The 18,996-nt window shown below is 53.0% G+C and overlaps 1 protein-coding gene across 1 annotated transcript in view; it reads left to right on the plus strand.

Moving 5' to 3' along the window:
- LOC116952108 (piezo-type mechanosensitive ion channel component 2-like) overlaps positions 1 to 18,996 on the plus strand; it is a 154,005-nt gene that overhangs the window by 106,758 nt on the left and 28,251 nt on the right. The window contains exons 29-37 of the mRNA XM_076074014.1: positions 3,603 to 3,741; positions 7,479 to 7,568; positions 10,390 to 10,556; positions 11,816 to 12,036; positions 13,186 to 13,485; positions 15,026 to 15,580; positions 17,178 to 17,436; positions 17,969 to 18,157; positions 18,627 to 18,987. Coding sequence (XP_075930129.1) covers positions 3,603 to 3,741; positions 7,479 to 7,568; positions 10,390 to 10,556; positions 11,816 to 12,036; positions 13,186 to 13,485; positions 15,026 to 15,580; positions 17,178 to 17,436; positions 17,969 to 18,157; positions 18,627 to 18,987 — 2,281 coding nt within the window. The remainder of the gene's footprint in view (positions 1 to 3,602; positions 3,742 to 7,478; positions 7,569 to 10,389; positions 10,557 to 11,815; positions 12,037 to 13,185; positions 13,486 to 15,025; positions 15,581 to 17,177; positions 17,437 to 17,968; positions 18,158 to 18,626; positions 18,988 to 18,996) is intronic.

The raw sequence follows: 18,996 nt of genomic DNA on the forward strand, positions 1-18,996 counted from the left end.
TAACGCCAAGTTGCATACTTCTCAAGGGTCGGCCATAAACACTGAGCCCCGATTCTCGAGAAATGTCAGTATCTTCGGGCGGGATATTAGATTATTGGCTGAGGTATATCATTGCAATGTGTACGCACGAGTATTTATTTTAATGATATGCCTGAGTGGCACTAAATACATAATCTCCAAGTTATCGTTACAACTTGATTTAACGCTTCTGGGTTTTCCTGACTAATGCATACTCATTTCTGTAATGCCACGCAACTCACGCAATGTGTCGTCTGCTGATCATGTACTCCGCCCTGCCAAGGCGTGCGTCGATGGTTTAGGGGCACGAAAGCTTTAAATCAAAGCTTGTTGGTGATTACCCATCCATCACCCATTCGTTGTGCTTGTGCTGGAGGCTGGGGCGCGGGGGGGGGGCCCTCTCTCGGTCTCTCCCGTCCCTCTGCCCCCACCAACGCGCTTGCCGTGTTGTCGACTGGCACTCTTGAGACGCCACCCATGTGCATGAGTCTCTCTGGGCCAGTCCATACGAGCGTGACCTCGAAGCTCCATGAAAACTCCATTTGTCCATCCATCCATGGCTTACGCGTCGTGTCCATCGGCTGATGTTGGTTGACTCCGAGCTTGTCTCCATGAGCACGTCGCTGTATTTGGGCCAGTTAGGCTGGCTGTGGTCAGTTTCCACCAGGCCAATCGCGTCCATCTCTGTGGGTTTTGTTAGTAAGTTTTGTCCACCAAAATTGTGCCATTGTGGCGATGTTTCAGTGCTTTTCACGATATATCAGCTCCCTGGCTAACTTGACGATTGAACAGTTGGGGGCCAAAATTGAATAACTGTTCATTGAAAACATTTCCCATCAGGACGCAGTTGCTATGCCTGAGTAGGCAGGGAAGGACAATCTGTTGGAACTTGCCATGCGGCTCATGGAGATGAAGCGTGTGTGTAACACTCCGAGCCAACGCACCCGGTTTCAGTGGAGCCACAGGGAACCCAGAAACAAACATCACCATCCACTTCTTCCGACTCCAGAGATGTGAACAGCATCTGAAAGATGCCCCTTTTATCTCAAAATCCCGCTCCTTTTCTGTGCAAACGGGCAACACGTTCCAACTCCCGTCAGGCATCTTGAAGGAAAGTTCCGAAGTGGATGGGGGAAATGGGGGGGGTCACTGGTCCAAGCCCGGGGAATCCCTGTGGCGCCGCTGTGTGGGTGACATTGGCAGGCGTCTGTGCTGCAACGCGAACGGTTGCGACGCCTCAAAATAATGGGGACACTTGAGACCACCGCGACGCCGCAAGGCGCCACGTGTGCGGTGGCCTGGGCGCCTCAGGGGGGCTAAAGCCGTTGTCAGAGAGTTGAGCCGACACTGATGAGGGCCTCGGCTCAACATTGATCAGCCAGGTTTGGGCACCGCGGTGGTGAGAAGTTGACTACCTCGCCTGGTATACAGGAGGTCGTGGGTTCGGTCCTGACCCTCACGCTTGCTGTATATTTGGAGTTTGCATGTCTCTCTCCCCGTGGTCACGTGGATATTTCTCCTGGTCCTCCGCTTTTTCCCTACACATTTAGAAACATGCGTTTAGAGTATTTGGCTGCTATGAATTTCCACGTGATAAGGTACTTCGTTAAGCTATTATTTGTGGCCAGGTCGCTTCTGAAAATAACTATATAGCTCAGTGGGCCTTACCTGGTAAAATAAAAGTAGTTATAGGTTTAAATGAGGCTCCAATAATATTAATATTCATGGGTCGTCCTATTTGTTAAAAGCCCGAGGTTTTGCCACCTGATAAAGCTTGAGTTTCAGCCGAGTCCAGCACGAAAGGGTTACATTGTCACCAAAGTATGGTGTTGGCTATAAAGTGAAAGTGTTTGATCCTGGAACACTATTTAATAATATAATAATTTAAAGTTATAAACCGCCCTTAATAGTTTTCAGGCTATAGACAACACTCGGCTATAAAGTGTGCCGATATCTCAACCCAAATCCAAAATCTGAGGAAAATTCCCAACCGAATTTAACTTTTCCCCCAGACGAATGTAAATGAGAATTTCCATAACACCCTCAGAACATTAATAATTTTTATTATTATTTACAATGACTGCACGTGTCTTTTTTTTTTAAACGACAACGTTTGAATATGGCGGTAAACGTTTTCCATGCCCCCCCCCCCCCCACTGTTTTGAGGCATCGCATTTATTGTCCTTTGCTCGCCGTGCGGTCTCGACACCCACCGTGGTGCGTTTGGCTTCTCATTTGTCAGAGTGTGGGGCCCGGCGCTGATGATCGTCATTCATACTAGGCTTAGCTCGCGTAGATAGCAATATTTATCATATTATTTACGCGATCTAACGCAACTAAAAAAACCCTGTTGGTCGTGGAAGCCTCCTTACCGCATGTTAAACTGATCATTCCCCACGGAGCTTGAAGGATCACCATCCGGTGTCGGGCTGGTAGACATTGCCTCTTGAAGTGGCTATGGAAGAAGTTCCGAGTCGTCATCTTCCAGGGCCATGTCCGACATCGTACCATGCTGTGTGGAGGGATTCTTGTTTGAGTTTTGCCTCACCTGAGGTTGTGGGGGATCGTTGTGGCGGTGACAAAGGGGGAGTTGTCATTAAACTTCGACGAAAACAAATCCACCCGTGGTCGTTATTTCAGGACTTAGAGATTCGTTTGGAATGAGTATGTGCCAATAAGATTGATCTAATTGATTATTATTATGTTTAACATGTAGTAGGAGGCTTTCGCGACCAATATTATTCATGATAAAAGTTTTTGTGTTAGATCGCGTTATTTATAAATGTGTCGCAACCCTCCACCACCCGACACGGCTAATCAGCAAAAAATATGTCACGTTGACAAAAGACAAATAGTTCACTACTTTAGCCCATCGGTGTGTTGAGTGAATCCACAACATTTACAATTTTTAAGTATGACGTTTCGCTGGTAATTACATCCAACATCATCGGACGATTTGCGATTTGCCCGATGATGCTGGATGTAATTACCAGCAAAACGTTGTATTAAAAAAATTAATGTTGTAGATTCACTCTTCAACACACTGGTGGGCTAAAGTAGTGAACTATTTGTCTTTTGTCAACGTGACACATTTTTTACTGATTGGCGGTGTCGAGTGGGGAGGGTTGCGACACATTTATAAATAACACGATCTAACCCAAAAACCTTTATTATGAATGATGATGATTATTATGTTTTATTATTAAAATGAACAATATTAATTATTAAAGTTACATATCATTTCCACCTTTTAATTATATTATTATTGTTGTTGATCTCAATTAAAATTCTCACACATTCAATTCTCTGCGTTCTAATGCGGCAGCATATTTAGTTAATTGACTGCCAGTGACCTACTGCAACGCCATCTCCATCCCCGCCTCAGTGTACGTCCACGTGCGTTGTGTGTGTGCGCGCGCACGTGTCCGCGTGTCCGTGGTCTGTGAGGGCTCGCGTTCACGCGCGTCCGTGTATACGCACGTGCGCGTCTGCCCGTGCGTACGCATATGCACGTTCTTCTACGCGTGTGTGCGTGTGTGCGCGTTCTCGTGCGTGCTTGTGTGTGCGTGCGTCCTCCGTCTCAGTTTGCTTACCACGCGTGGGTTACGGACTCGCGCTCGGCACTCAAGGAGCGGCAGCGCGAGAAGAAGCAGATCCATCGCGAGCAGAGAGACAGGCAGAGAGACAGGCAGAGAGACAAGCAGCGCAGCAAGCCACGTGACGGTGAAGCTCCAGCACCTCAACCTTCACCACCTACACCATCGTCACCTTCAACACCTTCACCACCTCCACCTACACCATCGTCACCTTCAACACCTTCACCACCTCCAACTACACCATCGTCACCTACACCATCGTCACCTTCAACACCTTCACCATCTCCACCTACACCATCTTCACCATCTCCACCTTCACCATCTCCACCACCTTCACCATATACACCTTCACCATCTCCACCTACACCATCTCCACCTTCACCATCTCCACCTTCACCATCTCCACCTTCACCATATCCACCTTCACCATCTCCACCTACACCATCGTCACCTTCAACACCTTCACCATCTCCACCTACACCATCTTCACCATCGTCACCTTCAACACCTTCACCATCTCCACCTTCACCATATCCACCTTCACCATCTCCACCTACACCATCTCCACCTTCACCATCTCCACCTTCACCATCTCCACCTTCACCATATCCACCTTCGCCATCTCCACCTACACCATCTCCACCTACACCATCACCACCTTCACCATCTCCACCTACACCATCTCCACCTACACCATCACCACCTTCACCATCTCCACCTTCACCATCTCCACCTTTACCATCTCCACCTACACCATCTCCACCTACACCATCGACACCTACACCATCACCTTCACCATCTCCACCTTCACCATCTCCACCTTCACCATCTCCACCTACACCATTCCCCACCTTCACCATCACCACCTTCACCATCTCCACCTTCACCATCACTACCTTCACCATCTCCACCTTCACCGGCTACACCATCTCCAACTTCACCATCTCCACCTACACCATCACCACCTTCACCATCTCCACCTTCACCATCTCCACCTACACCATTCTCCACCTTCACCATCACCACCTTCACCATCTCCACCTTCACCAGCTACACCATCTCCAACTTCACCATCTCCACCTACACCATCTCCACCTACACCATCTCCACCTACACCATCACCATCTCCACCTTCACCACCTTCACCATCTCCACCTTCACCATCACCACCTTCACCACCTTCACCATCTCCACCTTCACCAGCTACACCATCTCCAACTTCACCATCTCCACCTACACCATCTCCACCTACACCATCTCCACCTACACCATCACCTTCACCATCTCCACCTTCACCGTCTCCACCTACACCATTCTCCACCTTCACCATCACCACCTTCACCATCTCCACCTTCACCATCACTACCTTCACCATCTCCACCTTCACCAGCTACACCATCTCCAACTTCACCATCTCCACCTACACCATCACCACCTTCACCATCTCCACCTTCACCATCTCCACCTTTACCATCTCCACCTACACCATCTCCACCTACACCATCTCCACCTACACCATCACCTTCACCATCTCCACCTTCACCATCAACACCTTCACCATCTCCACCTACACAATCTTCACCTTCACCATCGTCACCTTCAACACCTTCACCATCTCCACCTTCACCATATCCACCTTCACCATCTCCACCTTCACCATCTCCACCTTCACCATCTCCACCTTCACCATATCCACCTTCGCCATCTCCACCTACACCATCTCCACCTACACCATCACCACCTTCACCATCTCCACCTACACCATCTCCACCTACACCATCACCACCTTCACCATCTCCACCTTCACCATCTCCACCTTTACCATCTCCACCTACACCATCTCCACCTACACCATTCTCCACCTTCACCATCACCACCTTCACCATCTCCACCTTCACCATCACTACCTTCACCATCTCCACCTTCACCAGCTACACCATCTCCAACTTCACCATCTCCACCTACACCATCACCACTTTCACCATCTCCACCTTCACCATCTCCACCTACACCATTCTCCACCTTCACCATCACCACCTTCACCATCACCACCTTCACCACCTTCACCATCTCCACCTTCACCAGCTACACCATCTCCAACTTCACCATCTCCACCTACACCATCTCCACCTACACCATCACCATCTCCACCTTCACCACCTTCACCATCTCCACCTTCACCATCACCACCTTCACCATCTCCACCTTCACCAGCTACACCATCTCCAACTTCACCATCTCCACCTACACCATCTCCACCTACACCATCTCCACCTACACCATCACCATCTCCACCTTCACCACCTTCACCATCTCCACCTTCACCATCACCACCTTCACCACCTTCACCATTTCCACCTTCACCAGCTACACCATCTCCAACTTCACCATCACCATCTTCACCATCTCCACCTACACCATCACCACCTTCACCATCTCCACCTTCACCATCTCCACCTTTACCATCTCCACCTACACCATTCTCCACCTTCACCATCACCACCTTCACCACCTTCACCATCTCCACCTTCACCAGCTACACCATCTCCAACTTCACCATCTCCACCTACACCATCTCCACCTACACCATCTCCACCTACACCATCACCATCTCCACCTTCACCACCATCTCCACCTACACCATCACCACCATCACCATCTCCACCTTCACCACCTTCACCATCTCCACCTTCACCATCACCACCTTCACCACCTTCACCATCTCCACCTTCACCAGCTACACCATCTCCAACTTCACCATCTCCACCTACACCATCTCCACCTACACCATCTCCACCTTCACCATCACCACCTTCACCACCTTCACCAGCTACACCATCTCCAACTTAATCTCCACCTACACCATCTACATCATCACCACCTTCACTATCACCACCTACACCATCTCAACCTACACCATCACCACCTTCACCATCTCCACCTACACCATCACCACCTTCACCATCTCCACCTTCACCATCTCCACCTTCACCATCACCACCTTCACCACCTTCACCATCTCCACCTTCACCAGCTACACCATATCCAACTTCACCATCTCCACCTACACCATCTACACCATCACCACCTTCACTATCACCACCTTCATCATCTCCACTTTCACCATCTCCACCTTCACCATCTCCACCTTCACCATCTCCACCTTCACCATCTCCATCTTCACCATCTCCATCTTCACCACCTACACCATCTTCATCATTTCCACCTTCACTATCACCACCTCCACCATCTCCTCCACCTTCACCATCTCCAATATCTTCACTATCTTATTCACCGACACGAGCTCTACTATCTCCATAATCTGCAGTAGCTCCACTACATTCCCCACCTGAACTACCTTCAGTATCTGCGGCATTTTCAGCAACTGTGGAGATGTGGTGATGCTGTGATGTTAAGTGTGTGATGGTGTGGTGGGACATTCCGTTGCAGTGTGTTGATGGTGTTGTGATGGTGCTGTGTTAGTTTTATGCAATTTGTGGGCTGTGTGTGTGTGAGTGGGGAGTGGTAGTGTAGCGGTTAGCACTACGCTGCGCTACGATCCCAGCGAACCAAGTTCGATTCACGGCCAACACCGGTGAGGATTATCTGAACCGGTCCTGGGCCTCCCCTAGGTCGACTCAGCCTCAAATGAGTACCTGGTGCGGTGTGTAAACATCATCACGAGGGAGACAAAGGCGGTCGGGCGCAGTGCTGGCCACCCACCCCCTCGTGTATCGTTCCGGCCTTCGCGGGTGCTCGCTAACAGCACTTGCCCCAACAGTCTGTTAAAGGCTATGCGGGGGGTCTTTGTGCGATGGCGTTGCGATGGTTTAACAGTTGGCACGCGGTGCATGATGTGTTAAGGAGCAACCGACGTGAGGGTGGACATCCCCGAAGAGGACGATGGAACATCACCTGCTGACGAGACCCAGGGGGAGGAGGAGGAGGGCCCGGGTGAGAGGGGATCCGGCACTTATTGCACAGTCAGAGGGGATAATAAAGTATTAAAGCTTTCGTGACTGCATAAAATTACTCATTGTTTTTTTCGGTAAAGTCACGTATGTAGAAATACAATAAAATTATATTAAAACAAAAAACAATCACGACGTTTCGATCACAACGCAAGCGATCTTCGTCAGGTGTCAAGAACAAATCACGGCGGTAAATACAACAAAAAGATGAGAGACGAGAATTCAACAAACCTGAAAAAACATGTGAAGCACATCCAGTCAGGCCAACAACACAGTTAGACACTTCCTGGCGGACCAGGAATTTCAGAAGAGTGTTAAATTTCGTGTTCAACCTTTGGATTGCACATACCAGCATAGATAGAATGAAAAATACGAGGTACACGGTCAGTAGAAATACATATACAAGTCCACCAAGAGGTAAGGAGGGAGGAAAGACGGACAGGGAGGCAGATAGAGAGGGGGGGGGGATGAACAGAAGCTTAAATAGGAAATACGGTTGGAGGGGGGGAGGGGCCAGAGCGAGAGCGGCAGCTCAAACACACATCTTACACGTACAAAACGTGAGCTCAAAAAAGGACCACCTCTTGTAAATACAAAACGGCAGCTCAAAAAATTACCACCTCTTGTAAATACAAAACGGCAGCTCAAAAAAGGGTACATCTTACACATAATTACAACGGTAACTTCCCCGTAGAAGTGTGATAATAAAGTATTAAGCTTTCGTGACTGCATAAAATTACTCATTGTTTTTTTTTCGGTAAAGTCACGTATGTAGAAATACAATAAATTATATTAAAACGAAAAACAATCACGATGTTTTGATCACAACGCAAGCGATCTTCATCAGGTGTCAAGAACAAATCACAGAGGTAAATACAACAAAAAGATGAGAGACGAGAATTTTTTTTGAGCTGCCGTTTTGTATTTACAAGAGGTGGTAATTTTTTGAGCTGCCGTTTTGTATGTGTAAGATGTGCGTGTTTGAGCTGCCGCTCTCGCTCTGGCCCCTACCCCCCTCCAACCGTATTTCCTATTTAAGCTTCTGTTCATCCCTCCGCCCCCCCACCTCTCTCTCTGCCTCCCTGTCCGTCTTTCCTCCCTCCTTACCTCTTGGTGGACTTGTATATGTATTTCTACTGACCGTGTACCTCGTATTTTTCATTCTATCTTGCTGGTATGTGCAATCCAAAGGTTGAACACGAAATTTAACACTCTTCTGAAATTCGTGGTCCGCCAGGAAGTGTCTAACTTTGTTGTTGGCCTGACTGGATGTGCTTCACATAATGTTTTTTCAGGTTTGTTGAATTCTCGTCTCTCATTTTTTTGTTGTATTTACCTCCGTGATTTGCTCTTGACACCTGATGAAGATCGCTTGCGTTGTGATCGAAACGTCGTGATTGTTTTTTTGTTTTAATATAATTTTATTGTATTTCTACATATGTGACTTTACCGACAAAACCAATGAGTAGTCAGAGGGGATCCCAACTCATGGATATCAACGTATCGTGTGTGTAGCCCTTGCATGTATGTGTGTGTGGCATGTATGTGTGGCGTGTGTGTGACATGTATGTGTGCGTGTGTGTGGCATATACGTGTGTATGTGGCATGTATGCATGCATGTGTGTGGCCTGTATATATGTGTGTGTGTGTGCCATGTATGTATGTTTGTTTGTGGCATGTATGTGTGAGTGTGGCATGTATGTGTGTGGCATGACTGTGTGGCATGTATGTGTGGTATGTATGTTTTGCCTGTGTGTGGCATGTATGCATGTGTTTGTGGTATGTATGTGGCATGTATGTGTTTGGCATGTAAGTGTGTGTGTGTGTACCATGTGAATTCCACGAGTCCCCAACGAGGGGCGAGCGCGTGAAGAGGTGCAGGCCAAGGGAGGAGTCGCGGAAGGTCGAGGCATGATGGGAGAGGGGGCGTTAGACGTCCGCCAAGGGGGGAGCTGGCGAAAGGGAGGGGCCCCGGGCAGGGGGGATCTAGAGGGGGGGCCTCTGGAGAGAGAGGGGGAGAGAGGAAGGAAGACGTCCCGGGCAGAGAGAGAGAGAGAGAAAAGGGGGGGCTACGGGCTGATGAGGTCGGACCTCGCTCTCAGGCGGTGTGGGTTGACCTCCCGCCTGGAGAAGACGAGAGGGGAGACCGAGGGGTAGCCCTGACACGGTAGTTGAGGAAGGGGTGAAGGGATGGGGTGTAGCGTGCACCCACCACGGGTGGAAGTGTGGAGTGGAGGGAGAGTGAAGAGAGAGCACAAGTGAATAAACGGCAAGCAGCCCGGAGTAAAGATCTGGTCTCCATCTGGTTTCGTAATACTCATCGGCGTCAAGGAGAACTACACTACACATGCATGTATGTGTGTGTGGCATCTAAGTGTGTGTGGCATGTATGTGTGCGGCATGTCTTTATGCGTGTGTGTGGCGTGTATGTGTGGCATATGTGTGTGACAAGTATGTGTGTGTGTGGCATATGTATGTGGCATCTATGTGTGTGTGGCATGTATGTGTGTGGCATGTATGTATGCGTGTGTGTGACGTGTATGTGTGTGGCGTGTATGTATGCGTGTGTGTGGCGTGTGTGTATGCGTGTGTGTGGCGTGTGTGTATGCGTGTGTGTGGCGTGTGTGTATGCGTGTGTGTGGCGTGTATGTATGCGTGTGTGTGGCGTGTGTGTATGCGTGTGTGTGGCGTGTATGTATGGCATGTGTGTGGCGTGTATGTATGCGTGTGTGTGGCGTGTATGTGCGCGACTGGGGTCGCACCGTTGTGACGCGGCGAGGTCGTGTTGCCGCGGGTGACCGTAGACAGCGTGGTGCGGCGGGCGCTCTACATCGTCAAGTTCACCTACGTGCTGTCCCTCGCCTTCCTCGACTCCTTCGTCGAGTGGCTTAACGCGGTGTCGCGCGAGTACGCCAACATCTCCACCGTGCTGCGCATCGAGCGCTGCATGCTGTCGCGCGAGGTCAAGAAGGTACCCGAGCGGCGAGCACTCAAAGTCACCGCCACCACGCCGCGTCCGTTCACTACGCCGCAGGTCACAACGCCGTCTCCGTTCACCACGCCGTGTCCGTTCACCACACCGCGTCCGTTCACCACACCGTGTCCGTTCACCACACCGTGTCCGTTCACCACACCGCGTCCGTTCACCACACCGTGTCCATTCACCACACCGTGTCCGTTCACCACACCGTGTCCGTTCACCACACCGTGTCCATTCACCACACCGTGTCCGTTCACCACACCGTGTCCGTTCACCACACCGTGTCCGTTCACCACGCCGCGTCCGGCCACCACGCCACGTCCATTCACCACGCCACGTCCGGCCACCACGCCACGTCCATTCACCACGCCACGTCCGGCCACCACGCCACGTCCATTCACCACGCCACGTCCGGCCACCACGCCACGTCCATTCACCACGCCGCGTCTGTTCACCACGCCGCAGGTCACAACGCTTCCCTTTCTGTTTCTCCCTCGCACTGCTCCACGATTCTTTTCCCCACAGTGCTTCATAGTCACCTTGCTCAAGAAACGTGTTGCACTCTTACCTGTGACAACTGCGGTCGTGCTGTTTGTTGCTGCCCTTTTAACGTGTTGGGCCTTCGAGCCTCTGCATAGCAGCTCTGTATTCAATAAAATAAAGACTGGAGGAGGTACATGACTCAGCCACACGGAGAAGTATACTGGATGTGGTGTGTCGCACGTGGAATTAAGCACCCTGACAGATCCGCGTGAACTTAACTCTCTCTTGTCTATACATGTATCTACATACCTTCCAAAAAGGCGTATAGCCTGAACTCACTGTTGGGACAAGTGCTGTCTGTGAGCACCTATGAAAGCCGAGGGGGCGGGTGGCCAGCCACCATGCCTTTGTCTCGCGAGTGGCGATGTTTACACACGTCGCTGGTGAGCGGGAATCGAACCCCGGGTCGCTAGGTTCATAGCGCAGTGCGCTGACCGCTACACCACCGCTACCCCCCCACATACCTCCCCCACATAGCTTCACCAACCTCCCGACAAACACATCACCCGTTCATCCTTTTAGGCTGTCGGGCCGAATGCTGTTCGCAAGCACCTATTCAGACCGACTTGACGCATGAGGGGTTATGATTGGCGAATGCTGTTAGCCACTTGTACGTGCGCGTGCCATTTAGCACGGTCGGCTACGTACGGTGCGAAGGAAGTTCAGCACACGCTTACATACGTAACGCGCGTGCCCGGTGTGCGCAGGGGAACGTTCCCTCCAAGGAGAGCATCATGAGCTACTACCACACCAAGATGAACCGCTCGGAGGACGAGGCGTCGGTGGACGAGAGCGGCCCAAGCTCGGGGCGAGGGCCTCGTCGGGGCGAGGGGAGCCAGGCCCGCGAGAGGGCAGCCAGGCCCACGCGGCTCCGTGGAGCCGCCTCCAGCCAGGACTCGGTGCTCATGTCGGACAGCAGCCCCTGCAGGTGCCCACAGTCAACTTGGCGGCCCAGGGTGTCCGGACCCTGGCCGTGTCCTCCTCCCTCTCTCTCTCTGTCTGTCGGCGTCCGTAGCATCTTCGTGGCGGCTTTCCAAGTCGTTTACGAGTCACACCGCTGCGTGGGTCTTCTCGGTCATGGTGCTGCTGCTCCACGGCTCTCCGGGGTGTTGTTGGGTTTGTTGCCGCGTGTTGTTCGGCACGATGTCCGACGTTTCGCTCTGCCCAAAACACGCCAGAGAGCTGTGCGGTGTGACCGTTATCGTTCTTCGCTCCTTTCCATCATTGTCCTCTTTTTTTAAATCCTTTTTTTTTTCTTTCTGTAAATGATTTCATCGCGAGCACGCGTGGGCAACGAGCAGTTATCGGGCATGGGCGAACACACACGGAGAGAGACGAGACGCAACGTCACTCGGAGTGTGAGGGGGTCGAAGGGAAGGGACGTGTTAAGCAGATCGAGGGAAGAGACAGGCAGGACGATGCAGGCTACAGGGATCCGTGGATGACGGGCGCTCATGTGAGCGGGCAGGCACGAGGAACGCTGCCTCTGCTGCCAATGTCCCGTTGCCTACAGAGGACCCTGGCCAGGTGGGGTCATGCTGAGCTCGAGCGAGAGACGCCACGCGAGCGCTCCGTTGACGTCACTGTCGTCATTCCTCGGTCCCAGGACATCGCCAGAGCACCACGGCGCTGGTCACGCTCGTGACTCGCAGCAAGACGTGCCTGGGTTCACCTCCCAACCCGGGTGCCTTTCTGTGTGGAGTGAATATTTTCTTCCCTGTTCTGCATGGGTTTCCTCTGGGTGCTCTGGTTTTCCTCCCAGAGCTAAAAGCAAACAAACACAATGTCACTGGTATACGGCAAAACATCCCGATGCTCAAAATGTACCTGCAAATCACTCAATTGTGATCACGCAGCAGCAGCAGCATCGCCCCCTACAGCCTTGAGACTCGCTACTGAGGCTTCCCTGCGTTAATCGAAAGTCACGTGGCCGTGGCTTCAAATGCCATTTGGCCGTGAGCTGAGCTGCACAGGCCCTTCACCAGCTAAATCGACCCTTTCACTGACTTCGGGTGACCTCTCGATGACCCCCCCACCCCCACCTGCCGCGGCCGCCCCCCTCTCTCCTGCGCGGAAGCTGCGTGACGGAGGCCACGACGCTGTGGTCGCAGCAGAACACGCTCGACTCGGCCGGAGAGGACACGGCTCCTGGCACCGCCGCCACCGTCGCGACCGCGCCGGCCACGCCGGCCACGCCGGCCACGCCGATCACGCCGATCACGCCGGGCACGCCGGGCACGCCGGGCACGCCGGGCACGCCGGGCACGCCAGGCACGCCGGGCACGCCGGGCGAGCGGTTTCGCCCGCGCCTACGCCGCTCCATCCACGTGGACGACTCGCAGTCGTCCTCACTCGACAGCTCCAGCCAGATGCAGAGGTGGTGGTGCCCGGCCGCCCGGCGATGCCCACGGAGGAGCCCCCTCAACCTCCCCCCCCCACTTCCTCTCTACCCCGTGGCGACGCCACCTGGCACCGGTGTTAATGGTCTCCGCTTGCAACCGATAGGGCTGTGTTCTTTGGTGCCCAGTAAATTGAAATTCGCTGGGGCATTTGTGATTTCGCGAAAGTCTTTACGCTAAGCACCAAGAGCAACGAAAGCCTGTGGTGTCGTCGTGGAGCTTCGTAGGAGGAGCGTGACGACGGAAACTCGCCGGATGCGCTTTGTTGCCAGGCTGCGGCCGGGGCTGGGAGTGGGACAACATTGACACAAAATGACCAAATTACAAAAATGCTAAAAAAAAGTCAGAGAAAATTAACACCGCCTCTTTGTCGCGTCCAAGCACCTTGCACCAGCCACGTGCCAGCTCCCACGGGCAGCTTCAGCGTTGGCTCCTGTCACGCACCTCGCAGCCTCGTCCCCGGCCGCTCCGTCTCCTGTCTCCCCGCCTGCTCCGAAGACACCTCCTGAGCACCCCGGAAGCACGCGAACGTTTACTTTTATTTTTACGCTCGCCCATCCCGACGTCCTGCCTGCTTGCCTGCCAGAGCTCCTAGCCTTCCCTGCGGTGTCGTGCTCCCTGTCTCGCAGCTGCTGCGTCAAATGTCCTGACCCCATCTGCTGCTGTGCCTTCGTAAACCTTCACTTGCCCTTCCCTTCGTCTTCAGCTGATTTGATCAAATATTATTATTTTCTGTCGTGTCTTTTCCGCTTTCACCCATGGCCGTTTTGAAATGCCTGTTCGTCTCTCATGAATGCACAGTTGCAACTATTATAGCGAGTTCCGTTCATAGATTGCCTTGCAGTTATTGTTTACGAATTGTGTTTTGTTGTTGTTTAGTTTCCACTTGCAGTTAAGCTATAGTGGCAAATACTCAATTGGGATCCCACATATAAATCATTGTACCCTGCTGGATGATCAATACCCACATGCAGGCTCGTGCTGAATCAGAATCAGAATATTTATTGAAATTGGAGGATGAATCCGATGAGCTATAAAGCTCTTTTTCACAGATGTCCAGTAGGGGCGGGTAAGAACGTTACAACAACAAACAGTACAAAAGCACGATAGGAGTGCAAAGTATAGGAAAGGTAATAAATCACTTAAAATACAAATTACACGAAACTATTTTTATCTTACCAAGTAAGGCCCACTTTTTCAGAAGTGACCTGGCCACAAATTACATCTCAGCAAAGTTGCTTATCATCATGTGGACATTTATAGCAGTCAAATAATCTAAACGCAGGGACAGCTGCCCACTAAGGAGGGGTCCCCTTTGAACGTTTCGAATGAAATGCAACGAGGCATTAAAGCAATACCAAACAAATGCAGAAAACCGTCCGAAGACGACCAGACGAGGAGGCCCGGCGCCAGGATGGCAACGCCGCCGCTCGGATGGGCACCCCGACGGCGCCGCCGGGGCCCCGGCAGCGTGCCGTGCCTCACGCGGGCCGCGCTTCCCGTGTGCCACGCGTGCAGCGAGGCCACGCAGGTGACGACGCTGGCGTCGCGCCAGGGAACCGCTGACACCATCGAGGAGGCGTCCGACGAGGAGGAGGCGGCGGCGGCGCGCGGCGGCGCGCGGGGACGGCGCCATCCCGGCCGGGACCGCCGGCGCCGCCGCGACGGAGACGACGACGACGATGGGGAGGACGACGACGGGGAGGAGGAGGGGGAGGAGGGGGAGCGGCTCCGTCGTCGGGGGGCGGCGGGAGCGACCGGGACGTCCGACTTCGGCTGCGCGACCGGCGAGGGGGCGACGAGCGACGACGTGGAGTTCGAGGCGGAGGACGAGAGCCCCGCCGAGTTCCCACGCGGCATCAATGAGGCGCCGCCCACCTACAGCAAGGCCGCCAGCCTGGACTCGCTGCCGGAGGCCGGAGTTGTCGTCCTGCGGAAATCGCCGGCGCCGAAGGAGGCGGCGGCAGTGGATTTGGGCGACCCCCCCAAGAGCCTGCCGTCGGTGCAGGGCGGGGACGCGCCCGGCATGGCGCTGTCCCACCAGCACACGGCCAGCGAGCTGCTGCTCAACAGGTGCCCCCCACCTCGCCGCCCCTTGCCCCCCCCCTCTCCCCACCTCGCCCCAACCCCCACCTCGCCCCCCCTTGCCCCCCACCTCGCCCCCACCCCCCCCTTGCCCCCCCCTCTCCCCACCTCGCCCCAACCCCCCTGTCTCCACCACTGGGTAATGCAGCGCGAGTTTCGTGATCCCAGGGTACTTTGATTTGTGGCATGCCGCGTGGTTTACGGTTTCATTCAATCTCTAGAGTTGGTGATGCTTCTCACACTGATGATGTACAGGCAGTCCCCGGGTTACGGAAGGGTTAGGTTCCTGAGAACGATCAGTAACCCGAATTTTCGTAAACTTTACAATTTCCTCCCAAAATCAACGATAAAATCCCATAGCCGGAAATAATTGTGGCTCGCCTACCCAACCACTCATTCGTTTTCTCTCAGTACCGTATTGCGCTGTCTTCCGTTCTCTATCGCTAACCTGTATCGTATCGCTGTACATACGCTCTGCACTCCTCCGATTGCTGTTGCCTGAGACCATGAGCAATCGAAGTGTAATTGTGTTAAGTGCATACAAGAGAAACATAGTTCTAAGAAAATAAAATAAACAATAACATTTCGTTTTGATTTAAAGCTTTCGTGACTGCAGGGATTCATCTTCTTGGTTCTTTCGGTTAAGTCACCACGTAGGAGGGAAATAATAAAAATAATAAAAATAAAACAATAAAATAAAATTCTCACGACGTTTCGGCCACAACACAAGCTAATTTCTGACTTTAACATCCTGCTAATCTCTCACATTAACACAGCTACTTCAATGCTTAGCAGTGTTCATTGGAGCGCTGTCTTTCCGACAGTTCTGTTTCTTCACCTGAGGACGGCTGCCTGTGTTGTGGCCGGCACGTCGTAAGAATTTTATTATGTTTTATTTTTATTATTTTATTATTTCCCTCCTACGTGAATTTACCGAAAGAACCAAGAAGATGAACAATTACGTCATGCTACAAGAGGAAAGATAATTACGTAACGCTGCGAAAAATTCCATTCACCTTACGCCTCGCTCCGCGGTATTCTTCCGCAACCTCACCACGCTGCACTATTTGCGGTTACATAACTAATGTAAACATTTGCGCATACAGTTTTTAATTATTTTTTACATGATTTATGGGAGCTTATCCGTAATGTTGGATTTTCGTAAGTTGGGTCTTTCGTAATTCGGAGACTGTCTGTGTCTGGTGTTAATGGTGTCTCTCGTTAATATTTTTAGATTTTTATGTTAATAGATCGATGCTCTCTCGTGTCGATGCTGTCTCTAATCCATAATGAAGGGGTTTTTTTTTGGATAAGGTCGCGTAAATATGAATGTGTCATTAAACCCAACACCACCACCAGACAGCCAATCGGTAAGGTTTGTCACGTTAAACAAAACGTACCAATTCGTTCCTAGTTCCACACACCGGTGTGTTGGAGAGTAAACCCACAACAACATTTACAATTTGAATACCGTGACGTTTTGATGGTGATTGCGTCGACGACGTTCCCGCGTGCTACGTGCGGTGTCTCGTCGTGCGGGTGACGACGTTCCCGCGTGCTACGTGCGGTGTCTCGTCGTGCACAGGCTCTTTGAGGACGACGACCTCGACGACTCGGACCGCTTCTACGCGGAGCAGACGCGGCTGCTCAAGCTCTTCTTCGCGCTCTACAACACCGTGGTGGCGCGCTCCGAGATGATGTGCTACTTCATCATCATCCTCAACCACATGATCTCGGCCTCCAGCATCACCCTGGTGCTGCCCATCCTCATCTTCCTGTGGGCCATGCTGTCTGTGCCGCGGCCCAGCAAGCGTTTCTGGATGACGGCTATCGTGTACACCGAGGTGCGTGCCCGCGTGCGGGAAGACGCGGCACAAACAATACGAACCAAAGCGATTTCACAACCCGTGAGAGTCTGGTTCAGTGTCAGCCGACTGCCTGGAGTCTAACCTAGACTCCAGGCAACCTGGGTCAAGCTGGCTCAGCACTCTTCTAACAAGGCCATTGTTCCTAAACTAAACTATAAACGAAACAATTTTATTTACCAGGTAAGGCCAACTGAGCTATTAGCTCTTTATCAGAAGCCACCTGGCCACAAATGATAGCTCAACGAAGTGGCTCATCACACGTGGGATTTTTTACGAGCAGCCAAATAATCTAAATGCACTTTGATTCTAAATGTAGAGGGGAAAACCGGAAGACCCAGAGAAATATCCACACGACCGCCAAATATACAACAGGCATCAGAGTCGGGATCGAACCCATGACTTCCTGCATACCAGGCGAGGGAGATAACATCTCACCGCCACGGCGCCCGCGCCCGCTGCTGTGTGCGGTGTGGGAACGCGGTGGCCGGCCCTGTCCGCGTGTGTACAGGTGACGGTGGTCATCAAATACTTCTTCCAATTCGGCTTCTTCCCCTGGAACACGATGGTGAGGCTTGCCCTGAGCCTGGACAAGCCCTTCGACCCGGCGACCATCATCGGCGTGGAGAAGAAGGAGGGATACGTTTACTACGACCTCGTGCAGCTGCTCGTGCTCTTTTTCCACCGCTCCATCCTCAAGGTGCGTACGTGTGTGTGTGTGCACACGTACGTACGTACAGACGTACGTGTGTGTGTGCACACGCACGTACGTACAGACGTACGTGTGTGTGCACACGCGCGTCTGTGCGTACGTGACTGCACGCGTTGCGGGGAGCTGCGTTGGAGCGGCCAGCGCACCGCACCGCGAACCCGGCGTCCCGAGTTCGATTCCCGCTCACGGTTAACATCGGTGACGAAATATCTGAATTGGTCCTGGGCCTCGCCTAGGTCAAGTCGGCCTTAAATGAGCACCTGGTACGGTGCGTGAACATCAGCACTTGTGAGACGTAGGCGGCCGGACGTGGTGCTGGCCTCACCGTCCTTTAATCGGTGCTCGCTAACGGAGCTTGCCGGTGCGTGCACGTGCGTGTGCGTGCGCGTGTGTGTGTGTGTGTGCGTGTGTGTGTGTGTGCGTGTGCGCGCGCGTGCTACTCGATGACGGCGCTCAGTGCTACGGCCTTTGGGACGACGCCGAGGAGGAGCGAGCAACCCCGGGCGACGAGGCGAGCGTCGGCGGCGGGGAGGGCTCCCCGGCGGCGCCCGGCAGCCGCAAGCCGTCGTGCCAAGAGGCGGCTCGCCCGCTCGGTGAGCGGCCCCGCGGGGCCAGCGCGGAGCCCGCCCCCTCCGTCTCCGTCGCGGGGCCGCCCTCTCCGGGCCCGCCGGCCGTCTCGGGGCCACCCGCCGTTCCGTCCGGCCCTCTGCTGGCCGTGCCGAGCGGCCCGGTGCCGGGCGGCGCCGGCCGCCACCCGGGCGGCCACCGGCGCAAGAGTTCGGGGATCTCTCGGCTGTCGGGCCACAGCTCGCGGCCAGGTGAGACTC

Source organism: Petromyzon marinus, chromosome 45 (genome assembly GCF_048934315.1).
Source record: "Petromyzon marinus isolate PM22_M1 ecotype Great Lakes invasive population chromosome 45, UKy_Petmar_22M1.pri1.0, whole genome shotgun sequence".
Classification (NCBI taxonomy): Eukaryota; Metazoa; Chordata; class Hyperoartia; order Petromyzontiformes; family Petromyzontidae; genus Petromyzon; species Petromyzon marinus.